At 44.2% G+C, this 17977-nt stretch overlaps 1 protein-coding gene across 1 annotated transcript in view; it reads left to right on the forward strand.

Moving 5' to 3' along the window:
* The first annotated feature begins 5326 nt into the window (after positions 1-5326).
* DUT (deoxyuridine triphosphatase) overlaps positions 5327-17977 on the forward strand; it is a 49214-nt gene continuing 36563 nt past the window's right edge. Inside the window, exons 1-3 of the mRNA XM_069624793.1 lie at positions 5327-6139; positions 9776-9867; positions 17702-17746. Coding sequence (XP_069480894.1) covers positions 5973-6139; positions 9776-9867; positions 17702-17746 — 304 coding nt within the window. The 5' untranslated portion in view covers positions 5327-5972. The remainder of the gene's footprint in view (positions 6140-9775; positions 9868-17701; positions 17747-17977) is intronic.

Consider the following 17977-nt stretch of genomic DNA (forward strand, 5'->3'; position numbering starts at 1 on the left):
TGGGGTCAGCCAAAAGAGGAGCCACTCGGACATGAATGTTGTCTTCCAGAAAGCCCTAGGGGCTCCTCTGGGACATAATCCTCAGCAGATAGCGCTGATGGAGGATTGGCTCAGACTATCCCAGGGCCTGGAGGTGGACAAGAGCCTTAAGGCACGGATGAAGACAAAAGGGGGCAGTAAATTGGCTCGTAGGGCAGATGAAGCCCACACCCCCCCGAGCTCTCCACCTAAAAAGAAAGGTGGCAAAAGAAAGAGAAAGGGTAAGACGGTGCCTAGCAGGGGACGAGTTTCATCCTCAGATTCCTCTGACGAGGGTGAGAATGATTGGGAGGAAGAATACCCCGAGGAAGAGGAAGTGTTATCTATATCCTCCTCAGGCGATAAGAGCCATGAAGTGTTAAAGAAAAGGAAGAAGGAGGAGGAGGAGGTTGCCGATGAGGGGGATTTTGATCCAGAAGCTCTGATCCATCCCAGATCCTCAGAATGGGAACCCCCCAAGAGAATTTCGGCATATTAGCCATTAGCCAGAGAGGCGAGAAGCAAGATGAGGGCGGAATGCCCCAGACCACTTCTCCCTGAGGGAGAGGCAGACACGCCGGTAATAGATGAGAAGATGATAACTTTTATGAGTAAGTTTACCAAAGATGTGAGGAAGGGCCTTGATAGATCCTGGCGTTCGTGTCAGGACAAGATGCTGGATATGACGGGACCCCTCACAAAGATTCTCCAGATGGGATAAGAAGCGAAGATGAAAGGGGAGCCGATTGACCCGGCAATCCTTATCGGATGGGCCCAAAGGGCTATATGCATGTTAGGAAACGCTAATCATGCCATAACTACAGAAAGAAGGAGATCTTTACTAGTAAAGATCGACCCGAAATTGAGCGAGTTAGCCTCCTCAGAATCTGCCACTTCGGCAAAGGGAAAATTGTTTGGGGACTCCTTCATCAAGGAGCTCACCAAATTTGTAAACTCCTATGCAGCTTTGGATAAAGCTCAAGCCTCCCTTAAGAGGGTCTTCGGAAGGCAGATTTTTGGACGGGCCAGCAGAGGAAGGGGTCGTTCGGCTGGCCGGTTCCAATACAATCGATCCTACCATGACAGGTCACAATGGAGAGATTATGAGGAACGCAAACAAACACCTTTCTTCCCATCGAGAGGTAGAGGAAGAGGAAGAAACTGGCGAGGTGAACGTCAGCAAAACAACCCAGGTGAGATTATCAACCCCACGTCTAAATACCATAGAGGTAGGTGGGAGAACTGCTCAGTTTTTAAAGAATTGGTTGAACATATCAGGGGATACCTGGGTGATTCAGACCGCGCAAGGCTTCTATATAGACTTTCTAGATACACTTCAGCAGGAGAAACCACCAAGGGGGATAGTATTGAACAGGGGAGATAAGATATTGCTGGAAAAAGAGTTGAGAGGTCTGGAAAGCAAAAAAGCTATACGTCCCGCATCAGACCAGTCAGGGGGTTACATAAGCAATATGTTCCTAGTAAAAGGGAAACACAAGACAAGACCAATAATCAACCTGAGAGGTCTAAACAATTACGTAGTATACAGACACTTCAAAATGGAAGGGATACACCTACTAAGGGATATTCTAATTCAGGGAGTCTGGTTAGCCAGGATAGATTTGAAAGATGCATACCTGACTATCCCCATAGCAGAGGAACACTGCAGATTTCTGAGATTCATCTGGGGAGAAACGACATGGGAATTTCGATGTCTACCATTCGGCCTAGCATCAGCACCATGGTGTTTCACCAAGATGATGAAGCCAGTTGTATCACACCTCAGGGCTCAAGGGATACGACTCATAATTTATCTAGACGATATATGCCTGATGTGCCAAGAGAAGGAGACATTGGTAGAACAAGTACAATTAACAATAGACTTATTAGAAAGCCTGGGCTTTATTATAAATTGGGAGAAATCCAGCTTAGTTCCAACGCAGGCAATGGAATTCCTAGGGTTCATAGTGGACTCGAATCAGGGAACCCTCAGTCTACCCATCCACAAAGTGAACGAGATCAAGAAACAACTGAGACACACACTAGCGAAGGGAGAAATATCGCTGAGGGACATTGCGAGATTAGTAGGGCGCCTAGCGGCATCAATACAAGCAATTTTTCCGGGGCCACTGCATTACAGAGCACTCCAGAGGTTGAAGATTTATCACCTCAGGAAGGGCGCTTCATACGAATCAAAGGTGAACATTTCCCTGGAAGTGAGGGAAGAGTTGAAATGGTGGCTCATTCATATGGATGCATGGAACGGGAGAGCCATATTTGGCTCATCCCCGGACCTGATCATAGAATCCGACGCCAGCAGATGGGGCTGGGGAGCCCGTTGCGGAAATCTGTCGACAGGGGGCAGATGGTCGGATCAGGAGACGAATCTCCATATCAATTGCCTGGAATTACTGGCAGGGTCTTTTGCAGTGAAATGCTGGACACAGGAGAAAGTTCAATGTTGCGTTCTACTGAAAATGGACAATATCTCGGCAGTCAGATATATCAACAGACTGGGAGGGACAAGATCCAGAATTCTTGCGGAACTGGCAAAGGAATTTTGGGAACTTTGTCTGGAAAGGAGAGTTTCAGTGAGAGCAGAGTATCTGCCGGGCCAACAGAACGAAGTGGCCGACTGGAACTCCAGATACCTCAGAGACACCAGCGATTGGAAGCTGGACGAAAGGGTGTTCCAGGAACTAATGTCTCGGTGGGGTCCATGCCAGATCGATCTATTTGCATCGAGATTGAACAGGCAATTACCCTGGTTTTTCAGCTGGAGACCGGACCCGGAGGCAGAAGCGATAGATGCTTTTCTACAATACTGGGGTCATCAGAGGAACTATGCATTTCCTCCGTTCTCCATGATAACGAGGACACTTGCTCAGGTGAGACGTCAGAAGGCATCCCTAATCCTAGTAACTCCGGATTGGAGAAGTCAGGTGTGGTTTCCCAGCCTACTGGAAATGACTTACCAGAACCCACTGGCTTTACCCAACGGAGAATTAATCATTCGAGATCCCAGAGGTCTCAGTCACCCTTTGGTGAGGTCAGGAGGAATCAACCTGTTAGCGTGGGCGATTTCAGGGGATCTTGGATTAGGCCAGGACTATCGGATGAAGCTGAGAACATCATCAACGAATCCTGGGCCCCAGGGACACATAAGGCTTATAGATCAGCATGGGTTAGATGGAGGAGCTGGTGTTTGGAGAGGAACATACATCCCGATAGAACAGATGTAGTGCATGTATCAATTTTTTTAGCACAGATGGCAGCGCAGGGTAAGGCATATAGGACCATTAACACGGCCAGATCTGCGATATCAGCTGGACATCCTAGAGTTGATGGCCTAGCGATTGGGGAACACCCATTAATTTGTAGACTTCTAAGAAGAGTAAAGATGATTAAACCTCCTAGCGAGAAATATAGTCAGTTATGGGATGTAGATAAAGTCCTGAGATTATTTTTGACATGGCCAGATAATCAAGATTTGACGCGTAAAGCAATTTCAGGAAAGTTAGCTATGCTCTTATGTCTGTTAGCATGTAAAAGATCTTCTGATGTTAGAGCGCTGGAGGTTAATAGGAAAAGTATGTCCCCTAATGGAGTGACCGTCCTCATTTCAAAGAGGACTAAAACAGGTTTGAGATCTATTTCATATGAAGCTTTCCCTAACCAACCAAAATTATGTCCAGTTAGATGCCTAGCGGCATACGAAGATATGACAAGGGAAATAAGGCCCCAGGGGATAACTCAATTATTGATAGCGATTTGTAAACCTTTTAAAGCGGTTAGACCGGCTACCATAGCCAGATGGCTTAGGTGGGTGATGGCAGAAGCGGGCATAAACATTGAGAGGTATGGAGCCCACTCAGCCAGAGGAGCGATGGCTACTAAAGCATATAACATAGGTGCTAGAGTAGAAGACATTATGAAATCTGCGGATTGGTCGAATGAATCGATTTTTAAAACTTTCTATTTTAAACCTTTAGAAAGTGCAACATCGTTAGTGGTAAGTAAGCTTTGAACAAGCATAATCCGAGCCTCCGGTCTTGACATAGAATTCAGATTTTCCACACATTCGTTACAGAAAGTCATAATTCTATTAAAGACACGGAGGCGAAGGATTATCCCACCCGATCAATCGTAAGAATTAGTTGTATTTCATAACATGTTTTTGTTGTTATGTATGTAACAAATTATTCAAGAGGTATAATGAATATGATACTGTTGCAAATGATCAATGTTATAATCCCTTCCATTATGTAGTGCCCTCTTTGACGGTTCGTAGGAGCTGCGGCCGCCGGAGCACCAGCCCCGTCGCGGTCGCCGCCCCTCAGAGCCGCCTTACCGTTGCGGAATGTTCCGCCTATAAACTAAACACGCTCGTCACACTTAGGTGAAAGTTATCATGCACACACACATTCCGAAAGTGTAATAAAGAAAAGTACTTAACTCGCTGCCGAGCAGCAAAGAAAGAGGAGGAAGGGAAAGAGGACAGGAGTTTTTGTTTCATGGAGGACTTGTTTTATTGGTTATTGGAATAGTCACATGGTCAGTTGAGGACCAATAGAAATGATCTACAAATGCTTAGAAAAACATGGTTATTGTAGTTTTTATCAGATTTGTATTCATGTTCTTTGGTAACGTTTCTTTGCTGCTGAACAGTAAAGTTGAAGAGTAAGCATAATCCTTCGCCTCCGTGTCTTTAATAGAATTATGACTTTCTGTAACGAATGTGTGGAAAATCTGAATTCTCTTGCACACCTGCATCCTTAACACATCGTCCTCCTTGAAACCTGGTGCCTATAGATGCAAAATGCAAAGGACAGCAGTAAATTCCTAAACTATTGGCTTTTCCAATGCTTGTTTTATACTTGAGAGAGCTACTGTTGCTTTAAACTGAGACGAATAAGAAGCTGGGAAATGCCGAGCCAAAATGGTTCTGGTTCGTGTGCTTGGTCTATTGAATACATTTGCAGAAATGCATTCGAGACAGATGCTGGCTGCGTTGGGCTTACATAAAATAGTAAATGTCACTTATGTGCGGAAATGGATCTGCAGCGACACAGGTACGTGATATGGGTAAACGATTACGACTATTCTAATGTAATCATGCAAATATTTACTTCTTGGAAAACTTGAATTTGCTTCCAGATCCAGTGTAACGTATTTAAGAAATATTGATCTAAATAAAGAAAACCTATATAGTTTTCCAAGAGGCCAGAATACATTATTATTATTTTTTTTGGTAGCCCTAGTGCTCTTGCAGGATGCCTGCACTAAGATGGCCGCCATGGCACTTTACACTTCTGCGCTACGCGAGTGGTTTAGGGATCGGCCATGATGCAGTGGCTTTAGTATACATTTAAACCAAGCGCGTGTAAATGGAATACCGAATACTACTGTTGTTTTTATTTACTCTTTGGCTGCGCCTCAAATAATGGCACATGGGCGAATATTGTGATTAAACAATAGTTAAGATTGGGCCAGTAGGAGTGGATTCAATAGCCCGCTCTCCGTTTAGCTACCCTAATTATCTATGAATATTCCACAACTTTTAATATACGTTTCTCGTTTGCGAAACTGTATGTTATTTAGTTTTGTATGCACACGTTAAGTATATATATTTTCCAGGTATTACGTCAATAATGTCTTACTTTTGGCGCGAGTTTTTTTGCGCGCTCTTTTAGAAAGGCAGGCAGCGATATAGGGCTGACATGAGCAGTGTCTGAGGAGAGGTTGTATCTCGCCAGTCTCCGGTGACGGCTAGTGTTTTTAGCATGCAATAGAAAATAAAGTGTTTTTTAATCTTTTTCGTTTGCACCTCGTTCCTCCGGTTTGCGCGGTCTGTGTGTGAGCAGAAGCCGCAGCCGGTTATTGTGCCGGGGTGTACGATCTTTTATACTGCTCGGACCATCAGTCTCATCCCCCAATTTGTCTCTCCTCAAATCATGCCTTGCTCTGAAGAGACCAACGGATGCTCGCCCGGCAAGCGCTCCAGGGAGACCTGCTGCCCAACTGGAGTACACGGAGCCGTGCTCAAATTCGCCAAGCTCTCCGAGCACGCCACCACCCCGAGCAGGGGCTCCAGCAAAGCGGCCGGCTACGACCTGTACAGGTAACGATCGCCCTTACACCCATGTGCACACGGGCTGCAGCAGGTATTACACCCATGTGCACACGGGCTGCAGGCAGCAGGTATTACACCCATGTGCACACGGGCTGCACACGGGCTGCAGGCAGCAGGTATTACACCCATGGGCACACGGGCTGCAGGCAGCAGGTATTACACCCATGGGCACACGGGCTGCAGCAGGTATTACACCCATGTGCACACGGGCTGCAGCAGGTATTACACCCATGGGCACACGGGCTGCAGGCAGCAGGTATTACACCCATAGGCACTGCAGGGGCTGCAGCAGGTATTACACCCATGTGCACTCGAGCTGCAGCAGGTATTACACCCATGGGCACTCGGGCTGCAGCAGGTATTACACCCATGGGCACTCGGGCTGCAGCAGGTATTACACCCATGTGCACTCGAGCTGCAGCAGGTATTACACCCATGGGCACACGGGCTGCAGCAGGTATTACACCCATGGGCACTCGGGCTGCAGCAGGTATTACACCCATGGGCACTCGGGCTGCAGCAGGTATTACACCCATGGGCACTCGGGCTGCAGCAGGTATTACACCCATGGGCACTCGGGCTGCAGCAGGTATTACACCCATGGGCACACGGGCTGCAGCAGGTATGGCGCCGAAACTGCCTTGTTCTGAGAACACGATGCCTATGTTCTTCCATACGGTATCATCCGTTGCCCCCTCCACCCCCGTGACATGTGAAAACCTAAACAAAATGTTTTTAATCTAAAAGATGTAGATAATTTCCCTATTAGGGCTCTTGTAAGCTCCTGTGTGGGTCGTTCACAGAAATAGAATCTACTTCACAGAAAGGGGCACTGAAAGGAGCACCATCAGTCTTTAATGTTTAGAGGCAACACAAATTACACTGCAAGACGTTGCCAAGTAAACGCTAGAGAATAACTGCATGCTGTGAAACGCATTAATAACGCTATTATGTATGAATCGACTCTCAAGTCATTAGGCTTTTTTTTAAATACATCTAATAGCATAATATATTAACATTCGCTATGAACTGACATCACTAACGGGCTCAAGATCAGATGCACCGAGACTAAATGACTTGTCCAGGATAACACACTTTAGTTGAATGGTGAACCTGAGGTGTGGACCATTTAAACAACTGAACACCTCTTCCCAGTTTTAGCTAATATGAATATTTATTATGCTTTTCCTTTTGGATTTCATGTGATTACCTGTTTTATTTTAGCAGTGACTTGAAATGAACCCATATTTTATAATAAATATAACCTTGTGCTATATAATTTGTCCTAGAAATAGTATGGCTTTAGTTTTATTCTCTGCATACAAGGTCAGAATAGTACCATTCAAATTAATGTGAACCTAAATAGACCCCCCTCCCCCCCGGTTTTTATTTTTTATTAAATGGGCATTTTTTCTGACTGAATAATGGTAAATGATATTCTTCTATTATCACTTTGTTTCAAATTGGCCTTTGTGGTGTATGTCTCGTGCTTTGTGTTAGTATTGTGTGTAAATGTGCGCCTAGATGTCCGCGTGATTTTGGTGTGAAATAGTACTAAAATCATGCAGCATTATGTACCTTCAGCCCCATTCACTTCCCTTAAGGGTCCCTGCTAAGAAACTTGAAAAGATTCACCCCTATATAATGTCCCCATGTACAAGTAAATTTTATTTTTATTAAAGCCATAAACTAACTCAAAGAACATCCTAACACCGATTACTGAATTTTGTTAGGTGACATCCTGAAGTCTATACATCTTTTGTCATAAGTACTGGACATTATAGAAGATCCCCAAGTGGGCCTTTATAGGTTGCTTGTTCTCATGTGCTGAACAAGCAACCTGCACTACGGCTGCCGATCTACTAAAGTACACCTTCTAAATAAAATGGGGCACCAGCTATAAAATCGAAGCGCATTTTGGGAGCATGAGAATGACCAGGTTTGCATTCAACAAACATTCTTTGCTAATGATTTAAGAATTAAGCGGCAAGCTTGTTGCTCATAAAACTCTCGCCAAAATGTCTGCTAATCATGTATGCTCGTTTGCAGAGGCTCACCCTTGGTGTTGAGCTCTGGCTGCTGTGAACGTCTCTTTTCCCTAAATGCATTAATAGCTTATGTATTGTTGAACGCAAGTCCCTGCACACAAGGCGCGTATCCTGCATAAGGAAAACTGCCTCTGGTAGTATGGGGGCAGAGTGCCTCAACAGCACAGTAGCTCGGGGACTTTTATTTTATATATGTTTTTTTTTGACTGCCTGGGCTCCACCTTCGCTAGCCCTGGCACACTTAAAGCCCATAAGTTGATGCAGGAATATGAAAAAGCAGATTGCCGGCTCGTGCGTGCATGCATACACTTGGCTTAAGTAGTGTTGTGGCTATGATGCCCATCAACCCTATTTCATCAAAAAGTACACAATGGCTCTTGTAACAAAAGGGATTTCTTGCCCTACTGCATATTCAGCCTTTCTAGCTAATTTAGGACACTGCATTTTTGGAAGTATTAGTCCATTCTTAAACAAAACTAAAAGCACAACGATATTGGATGGCCTGTGTCGTGGAAGACTTGGGTTTCCCAGTATCGTCAAACTCTGTCAACTTTTGTTCCCCTTTTCATGATATTTGGAGGTGGGAGGTGGGTGGATTATTTGGCCCAACTGATCTTGTAACCAGATAATATTATTTTGTCCAAGTTGAGACAGCAAAGTGAGTGTTCAGGGCTTTAGGAATATCTGTGTATAGAAGGCATTTTGCTGCCTCCTTTTGATCTCGCTGTCTGTGGACACGTGGCAGTACCCAGAGGTTCCATGGTCCTGTTGAATACCTGTATCCCAGTGTAATTGGCACATCTTCAGATCCCAGGCCTGTGGGGTCTGTCTTAATGCAGCTCCTTTTGTACAGTGTTCTGACTGTTGCATAGAAGTTTGTCCCACAGGTCTTGTGTTGCAACATTTAAAACATGGATTGCCAATTGATCTGGTCAAAGGCTTCCTCTGTGTAAAGGCTTGGAAGGATGTGATAAGTCATTCACACATCCAGAGCCAATCTGATGGTCTGTGCCCCTACGTTGATCCACAAACTCTGCTTGTTCCCCATGCAATACCTCTTTGATCAGTCTCTTGGCCCAGATCAAAGCAACCTTTTCTTAGTGGGGTCCCGGCCTGTTTTTTGGCAGGAGCACTATGGTTGAACACTTCTTTCTTTTGGTTGGGAAAGTGTTGTATTGTGGGCCCAGCATGGGTATCCACACTTATCTTTTGAGGAATGTATTCTGGAACAGGCGGGTGTAGAGGGAACAGAGTATAACAAAAGCGAAATATTTGTACATGTGAAATGGGTTGGAAGTTGAGAATGGAGATGGTTGTCATGCTTTGGCGTCATTGAATAGAGATGGAGGAATTCTGCTAATCAGACTGGCAAAGGAATAATGCTCCTTTTGAAATGAGGACAATTATTGTTACTGATGCTTTTCAGTACTCTACAAAAAAAGTGACTGAGTTGCTATTGCGTGAGCTCTGTTTTTGCGTGTTGTAACTCCTCAAGTTGAATCTTGTTGTAAATGGGGCAGGGTTTGGGCATGCTAAGAATTAAGCATCTATTTAGATTTGAACTCCTTTTTTGTAGTGCTTACGAGTATGTGATTCCCTCAATGGAGAAGGCACTTGTGAAAACTGACATCCAGATTGCACTTCCACCCGGCTGCTACGGTAGAGTTGGTAAGTAGAGCAAATCATTACCTCGGTGATGTGTCAGGGTAGGCGTGATCTGCTTGTAAAGATGGTTGTATGTAATTTTGTTGCATCGGATTTCATCGCATGAGAACTTTTGTATAAAATGAAACCCTTGTAATGCTTTCATCGCAAATTTGAATCACTTGCCTATAAATAACTACAGTTTTGTTTAGGTACCTATGTGAGACTCTAGTCCCTCCATACCAAGGTGAGCTCGTTAGCTTCTTTAGTAACACTAACATGAGTCTTGAGCTTATGTGTCCATTATTTTTGTGTGTATGTTGATGTTGCCCATATGTTTTGACCGTGCTTGGGTCTTAATAGGTGTATTCTTATTGTCCTCTTGAGTATTGAGGATATCCTCATGTACCAGCTTGCATGGAATAACAATTCCCTTGTACCTAGTTATTACCCCTGTTAAAGGATAACCTTCCTGATGGCGCATCGCAACGTGGCAGAGGGAGACAGTCCACGAGACTTAACCTTTAAGAAGTTGGAGTGTGACAAGAAATACCCCACATCTGCATCTATGAATAAACCGTACTGAAACTCATTGTAAAAATGGTTTAATTCTTGGCATTGTCCCGTGCTACGCTCTTAATAGCATGAAACTGATGGATATTTTTGGGTCGTAAGTGCATTGTGTATAGAAATACTTAAATCAACATCCTGGGGAAACAAATGTTATCTTGCGACTATATGTTCAGATGCCTTTGTCCGATTGAGAACTCTAGGGACTAGTTATGATATATAGTATTGATTTACATGCCATATGGCTTTGCCTAATTCCATTACTGTAATTATTCCATCCAAAGGTGTTGGCTATCGTGCTGCTAATGTTATAGTGCCCTTCCCATTAAGGTATACGAGTGGATGTTACTGTTATTTTTGGGTCTTGTTTTTCCATTGTGAGTAACTTTCTGCATTACATGGGGCACGTTCCTGTTTGTGTGGCAGGCTTCATACAGGCTGTGGTTTGGAACTACTGGACTGATGTATGTTAGGGGAGCTTTCCTAAAGGCTACCAGCAGTTGGGACTCTATCTCTTTGGTATACACGTCTGTACTACCTAAAGGTTTGGTAGTACCTCTTAGGAGGACGATGTGAGTTTGTATGTAAGTACAAGGAACTCAGTAAATACATAGGCCCATAGAAACTCTATAACACTTGTATTTATAGTAAAATAGACATTTATTTTATATACACTCGGCACAGTTATATTCAGGTATGCATGTACTATTCAACTTAATCAACAAAACAGAAAACATCAGCAATACTTCAGGTGAGTAAATAGTCACTCAGAAAATGTTCTGTTGTAGGAATAAAAGTTGGCACCGGCAATAGCAATTCAATATTTACCTAGACTTGTAATACTTTTCTTAAGCCACAAGGCTTTAGCAGTCTATCCCTAACTAGTTGTGGTGGGAATGCAGGTCAGACACAGTAGTGGAGAAAGTTAAGTTCCATATACTTTGATTATTGGTCAGTAGAATGCTTTAGTTATCGGGAACCTGGGGAGGGGAGGACTCCCTATCGGCGCACAAGCCTGGGCGAATGGTACAGTGAACACTGTATACAGCACTGCAGTAACACAGGAGCAGAAAAATGGCTTTAGGTTTCTGCCCCACAGTCCCATAGGAGTATTGAAGAAAATGCTGCTGGATTCGTTCACTGTGCAGCAGCGGTGGACCCTTGGTTGTGGTGACGAAAGGAGGGACTCTGGTAGGGATGTTGCAGCAGTCGAGAGAGAGCAGGGTCTCGGCAGGAATGTTTGTTTTCCATCAGTCTGCAGATTTGGTGCCTTTTTTTTTTTTTACAAGCTTCCAAGGATGAATGTTCCTGTCTTCGACTCTTTGGTCCTGCTCGCAGGTGAAGAGACTTTGAGGGGCTGTCTCTGGGGGTCCAACTGGATCTCACCAAGTTCTGGGAGGATTTGTTCTTTTGAAGACTGATTTGGGTCATAGGTTGCTTCTTATTGGTAGTTTGCAACTCTGGAAGGCCACAGCATGTTTGGGGACGGCTCGATCTGCAGGTTATTTTATGGCTAGTTGGTACCAGGTCCTCGTCTGTTTCAGGACAACAGTGGTCTCTTCGCGGTTACTGGAAGAGTCTGCATGCGTCATCTTCGGATCTTCTGTTCCAGTGGTCAGCTTGCCCTCTGCCTCGGGAACATCACCTTTATCCGGATTTCACTCATTCTCTGCAAGTTCTCCCTGCAGCTTACAGAAAGGGCAGGTGGCTGTCCAATCATGACAGCCAGCCCCCAAGTGGGATCTGGTTCCTTTCAGGCACATCAGACACGGGATAGTTTGGGTTCCTCCATATTTCCTGCCCTCGGGCCACACAAGAAATGGCAAGAAAAGGGAGCCACCATGTTGGAACATAGGTGACCCTCCTGTGTATAGATGCAGCCGTGAATACAGCCTGCAGTGGGAACATTTACAACAGTTGTATATGTCCACTGCAACCAGCATAATTATAGGGTTGTTGGGGTAACTGAAAAGTTACAGGAGCAGAGAGGTGGGGTGGTCTAGGTAAACTCACTCCACATAGGGTGTGGTGATATCTCAAAAGGAAAAGCTAAGGGGCATAAGTATCTCTCTACCTTTGAGAACAGTAATTCGCAAGGGAGACAAAAGAACATAAAAAGGAGAACCCAAAGTGTTTGCAGCAGCACTGCACATAGGTTGCTGTGTACTGCAAAAGCTAACCAGTGCCTTTTAAAAAAGATATGGAGGAAAGAGGCTCTATAAGGCTCCCTCCATTCAGGAAAAGGTCCAGTCGTCCTGCAAAAAGTGCTTTGCTCTCACTAGGCGAGGGGATGAAGCTCTTTGCTCCCCAACTATGTACATGAACGTGGCATGCAATATGTTGCGAGATGGATGAGGCCATGTGGTTGGGGGAAACCTGGTGCTGTAGTCTCTCCATGGAATCCTCTTGTTTATACACGAATACTCTGGGGGGAAACACAAGTTTACATCAATTTACTTACAGCCGCCCGATCGTGTTGCAGATCACAGGTATTCTGTTACCCAAAGAAATGGGAGTCTTTTTTTTTTAATTTATTTTTCTCTCCATCTAGAATTTCATAGTAATGAGTAATTCAGCAAAAATGATCGACGTTACCTTAAGAATGGGCACCTCTGTACATCACCCCCTCCAAAGGTAGACATTGTAGGTTGGCTGACTCTTCGCTTTGTAGAAGACAATTGTCAAACATTTCATTAGCAACAACAATTAATGCTTTTGTGTCCTTTGATACTGCTGAACATGGCATCACTGACAGATTTTACTGCCTCTTAGACGATCTAGGTTGACTTTCTGATTTCGCATACCAAACCAAATCTTGCAAGTTTGTTCCTACTTGGAGAAGTCGGCCCATAGCAACTTTTTTTTTTATAGCATGAAACCGTTCCCAGTGGGTCTTGTAGAATGCTGAGAATTAAATACGAATGTGTGTTTTTATGGGCTTTATAGTACTGTCATAGTTTTTTCAGAATGCTAATTGAGATGAGTGGCCAGTTCCTTGTGGCTCTGGGGCTTTGCACTTCGTTGAATTCGTCAACTGATGCAGAAAGTTATTGCTCTTTTTCTTTAACTTTGTTAGCTTACCTCCTCGTAGCTGCATACAGTACAGCAAGTTTCATGCTACTAATCGGGAATAAGTCCATATCCTCGTGTCTCCACGTAAAGTGCACCCATTCTTACTTGCCAAGAGTCTGTTATCCCTAAACTGTCTAGTACACCCCTTGCGTTCAGCAAGTAGTTTTTTGTTCTGAGCCGCTTTGCCTGCTGTCGGGTATAGCTTGTCTAGCGTAGCCCATTTCTCTCCGCCATCATCACTTGACATGATGCATACACCACGTTCTTGCCTGTGAAGAGGTCCGACCCTGACCATCCCTGATGACTTGTTTCCCTCCCCTCCCCTGGGTGGTATTAATTGCCAAATAGGCTGATCACTGAACCATTGGGTTGTATCCATCGCGTGACTTTTACCCACCATGCCTAGGCTTTATCCACACCAGGTGTCTGGTAAAGGGCAAAGCGGCTTACAGTTGACATGCATTTGGCCTTGTTCATCCCCACACACCCTACTCATTGGCCACCCCCACATTCTCCTCCCACCACCATGCTGCAATCCATCCCTTTCTCCTCCGTCTAGTGGCCCACTAACACCTTTCCCATCACACCCTACCCAATTTCTAGTTATAAATACACATAGCTCACAAATATGGATATTCCCCAAGATACTGCTACACTTTCAGTCCTCCGTCTCCTAATTTATTCTACTGCGCTGACCGAACGGTTGCAGAGTTGGTGTAATTCTTCACACCTGCCCTATAACTTACTCTCATGTATAATACCACCCAACTATTTGATCCTCGTATACATGGTCCCCCTGGCACTCCACACAGTCTACGCCTATAAAGACCTTCCCCTTGACTTGCTCCGCACCAACTCAGTTATTTCCAGAACATTCACCTCCTCCGCAATCTTCCTACTCGATTGAAAGGTAAAGGGATCGTGTTGTCCATGTACCGTACCCACATCTGTTGGAAGAGTCCACCTCAATCCCATTCCCGACTCTGAATGTGGCAAACAATTATGCAATCTTGTCGTATTTCCTCACCCTCAAAGGTAGCAAGTCATTAAGCAACTTTAATGTTCCCAGCATTCCTTTGCTTGTGTTAACTGGCTTCATTACAGTTAATTAATATTTCAATACCCTCTTAATTATCCAAAATTAGTTGTATTAGTGGTCAGGGTTTAAAAGCCATGTTGGCAAGTGTATTCTTACTCGATGGTGTCAGTTACACCTACCTACTGGTTGGCTGCATATTGGGACTAAAGTGTAGCTGCTTCTTGACTGTATCCGTGACAACCACGAGTCTTTAGCAACGCCAATCCTTGCGGCTTGGTAGGAGAGAAACCACTCCCTGGAAGGTTCACGCCCGACCGATGGGACTTTCCTTCTTTACGAACTGATACATCAACATTCAAAGCTGCTGACCAGACACGCTTTGGCCCCTAGGCTATTCCTGTTTGTCCTTTCTGGTTCCATCCGCAGACTTATCAATATAGGCTGCAGCGACACTACATGATGTCACCATCTACTGTATGAGAAAGATGTACATCAGTACATGTGAGCATAGCAATGCAATTGGAGATGTTATATTACGCACTCAACACTTAAGACGTTGGTACCAGATGGCTAATGTATTTATTTGCCCCGAGTCTGGGTCACATCAACTACTGGTCCCGAGGAAGGTGGGAGTTATTTCAATCCACCAAGGAGTTATTTCAATCCACCAAAATGTAGATCATTCGTATCTTTTTTGATCCAGTCCTGTACGTTTGCAGCACCTATTAGGATTCATCCCAGTGCTACACGTAGACCCCTAGTTTTGTAGAAGGTTTGGAAAAGATTCAGTTGAACCGAGACCTTGTGTTCAGCTGTCCATGGGCGCGTTTTTTCCAATTAATTGGGGTTAATTGTTAAACCCCCTTTGGAAAGACTCAGTTGAGCTGGAACGTAGTTACAATTAAAACAAAAACAAAAAAACTACACAGATATTTAGGATAATATACACCCAAGTAGCTGCAGATTTTGTTTTTTTTGCGCTTTGTGAGATTCATTGTTATGAGCTTGATTTATTTTTTCTGAAGAATTGTTTAAAATCACTGGGACACACCATTGTTTTACATGTTGGGTCATTTTCTTCTGTATGTGAATTGTTTGTAGGATGCGTTATTTTCATTCATTTGTAAGACTATATATTATATTTTTGGCACGCTTTTCAATGTTTGTATTATATGTATTGATGAATTGCCATTTGACGTTTATAAGCCTTATTTACTAAGAATAAAACAGTTAGCTTTTGACATGACACAATTTGAGTGTATTTGGGATCTTGGGTTTCAAGGGACCTAAATGAAGACATAGAGAGATGTCATTGATATACACATGTTTATGAGCTCCGTGTTTAATAGGGAGTTTGTTAGGACACCCCAGAAGCTGTGATACAAACGCACTCCTTGAACGCTGTCCTCATTTTTTGTTCATTTTCTGGTCATTATGGCGACAACCCAGAATTAACATGAATATGGACTAAGCTGTGAGGCTTATGCCTGTTAGAACACCCCCCCCCCCTTATGTATATAGGTGCTTCATGAGCCAGTACCCATTGTTGGATTTACTTCAGTATGTAGGGTCTCGCCCCGTTTGCCAGTGGGTGACTTGAAGGTGACACAGTATTGTCAGTTTGCTTTTAGAGGCTGCATCTGGTAAGGTTTGTGCTAGTTTTCCAGAGCCTGTTTAGTATTTCCTGAAACGAGGTGGTAGAGGAACACTGTATGCATTTCTTTGTCAAGCTCCTGTGTAATAACTGCACTGGTGTTCCATAGTTGGGGTGGCTGAAGTTACTTATTGAGCCTGAGGTTGTAGCCATGTTGTCCCCCTCAGCTGAAGGCTGCACCAGAGCTACAAAATAAAGCATGCAGTTGTGCTAATGGTTTTAAGACTGAATTTCGTTTGAATCAATTTAATTCTGACACACTGATGCCATATTATGTGGCTAATTGACTTTCAGAATTTTTGAAGATTACCCATGCATCACATTTTGACAGAATTATGGAGATTAGCCATGCGTCACCAAGAACTCCTGTACTAGCCACCGTAGTCCTGCCCCCCCTTCTACACACCTCCCTTGGACTTTACAGGCCCATGGGCTAGCCAAACTGCACACAAACACCCCCTCCCCTCAAACATAAGACATTCACATGTAACCTAGTCTTTAGGGCCTCGCCCTTACAGATGCAAGAAAAGCCAGTGCATGCAATCGACCCATCTGCTGCCACGCGCAGCCCCCCCTTCCTTCCTGGTTCTGGACCTATCCTATCCCTCTACCCTTCATAACCAACCCAGTCCTCTTTCTTCAGAGCCACCCGAGTGCCTGGAGACTGCCCCAGGGTAGTTGGCGGGGTGCCGTATAAATCAACATATAACATTATTAATACGGATTCTGAGGTCACTACTAGCCACATATGGATGTTAGCTGGAGGCATAATACCTGCATTGAATGACTCTGGCAACCTTTTGTTGCCCTCTCCTGGGCAGCAGTAGTTTGGGGCCTACAGCCCCCCCATGGTGTCCCGTGGGGACTGTACAAAACAAGAAGGGAGAGAAGAACATGCTCCAGCTGTTACTCCTAGCCAAATAAATGGCCCCCACACACTACTTCCCAGAATTCCGTCAGCCCTAATCTGATGCCAATTAACTGTAAATATCTAGGTGTGCTCCTGTCCACGAGAACCTACATGCCTGCATCCATTCTTTCTGAGAACTCCAAATGGGCTTCCGTTTTGTGCTTTGTATGGCACTTTGATGTGAATTACCAAATACAAAATGCACACCTTTTTTCAATTGTACCACTTCGGGGAGAAAAGTGGAGTGATGGTAAGTCACAGGAGAACACTCTCTACAGATTTTCTTGCTGCAAACGGTTTGGTTATAAAGCACACCTGTGACACTTTGTTCCATTTGAACGCTTGTTGAGACTTGCATGCACCGTTGCATTAAAGCTGCCTTTTCAGTGCTGTGACCACTGTTTAAAAAAAATATTCCCTTGTTTGGTAGTGGTGGCATCTAGACTCTACCGATGCTTCAGCACTCAATTTTTTACTTCCTTACGTCACTGACGCAGTTAATAGCTTGCTGATGTATCAATTTCAGAAGGACAGACTTTTTTTCTGTTAATTAAATTACATTTTAATTTCAAACTAAATTCCTAATTCATCTCCTTTCCAAACCCCTTTATAGCACCACGATCTGGTTTAGCTGCCAAGCACTTCATAGATGTTGGAGGTAATGTATCCATTGCTTTACTGTTGTATTCGTGTTTTTATTTGAATTAAAGCACTTCAATGTTTATGGAAATGATCAAAATGACCCCTTTTCATGCTTCCATGTGTTGACTGTGTTAAATATGATGTTTGGGGGACTCAACTGGTCATGGTTTGTATACGCAAAAACTAAGGTAATGGTGGGAAAGTTTACAGTTAATCTTAACCTCTATTGCTCTGGGCAACCCTCCAG

The sequence above is a fragment of the Ambystoma mexicanum genome, chromosome 11 (genome assembly GCF_040938575.1).
Source record: "Ambystoma mexicanum isolate Mex_15411 chromosome 11, UKY_AmexF1_1, whole genome shotgun sequence".
Classification (NCBI taxonomy): Eukaryota; Metazoa; Chordata; class Amphibia; order Caudata; family Ambystomatidae; genus Ambystoma; species Ambystoma mexicanum.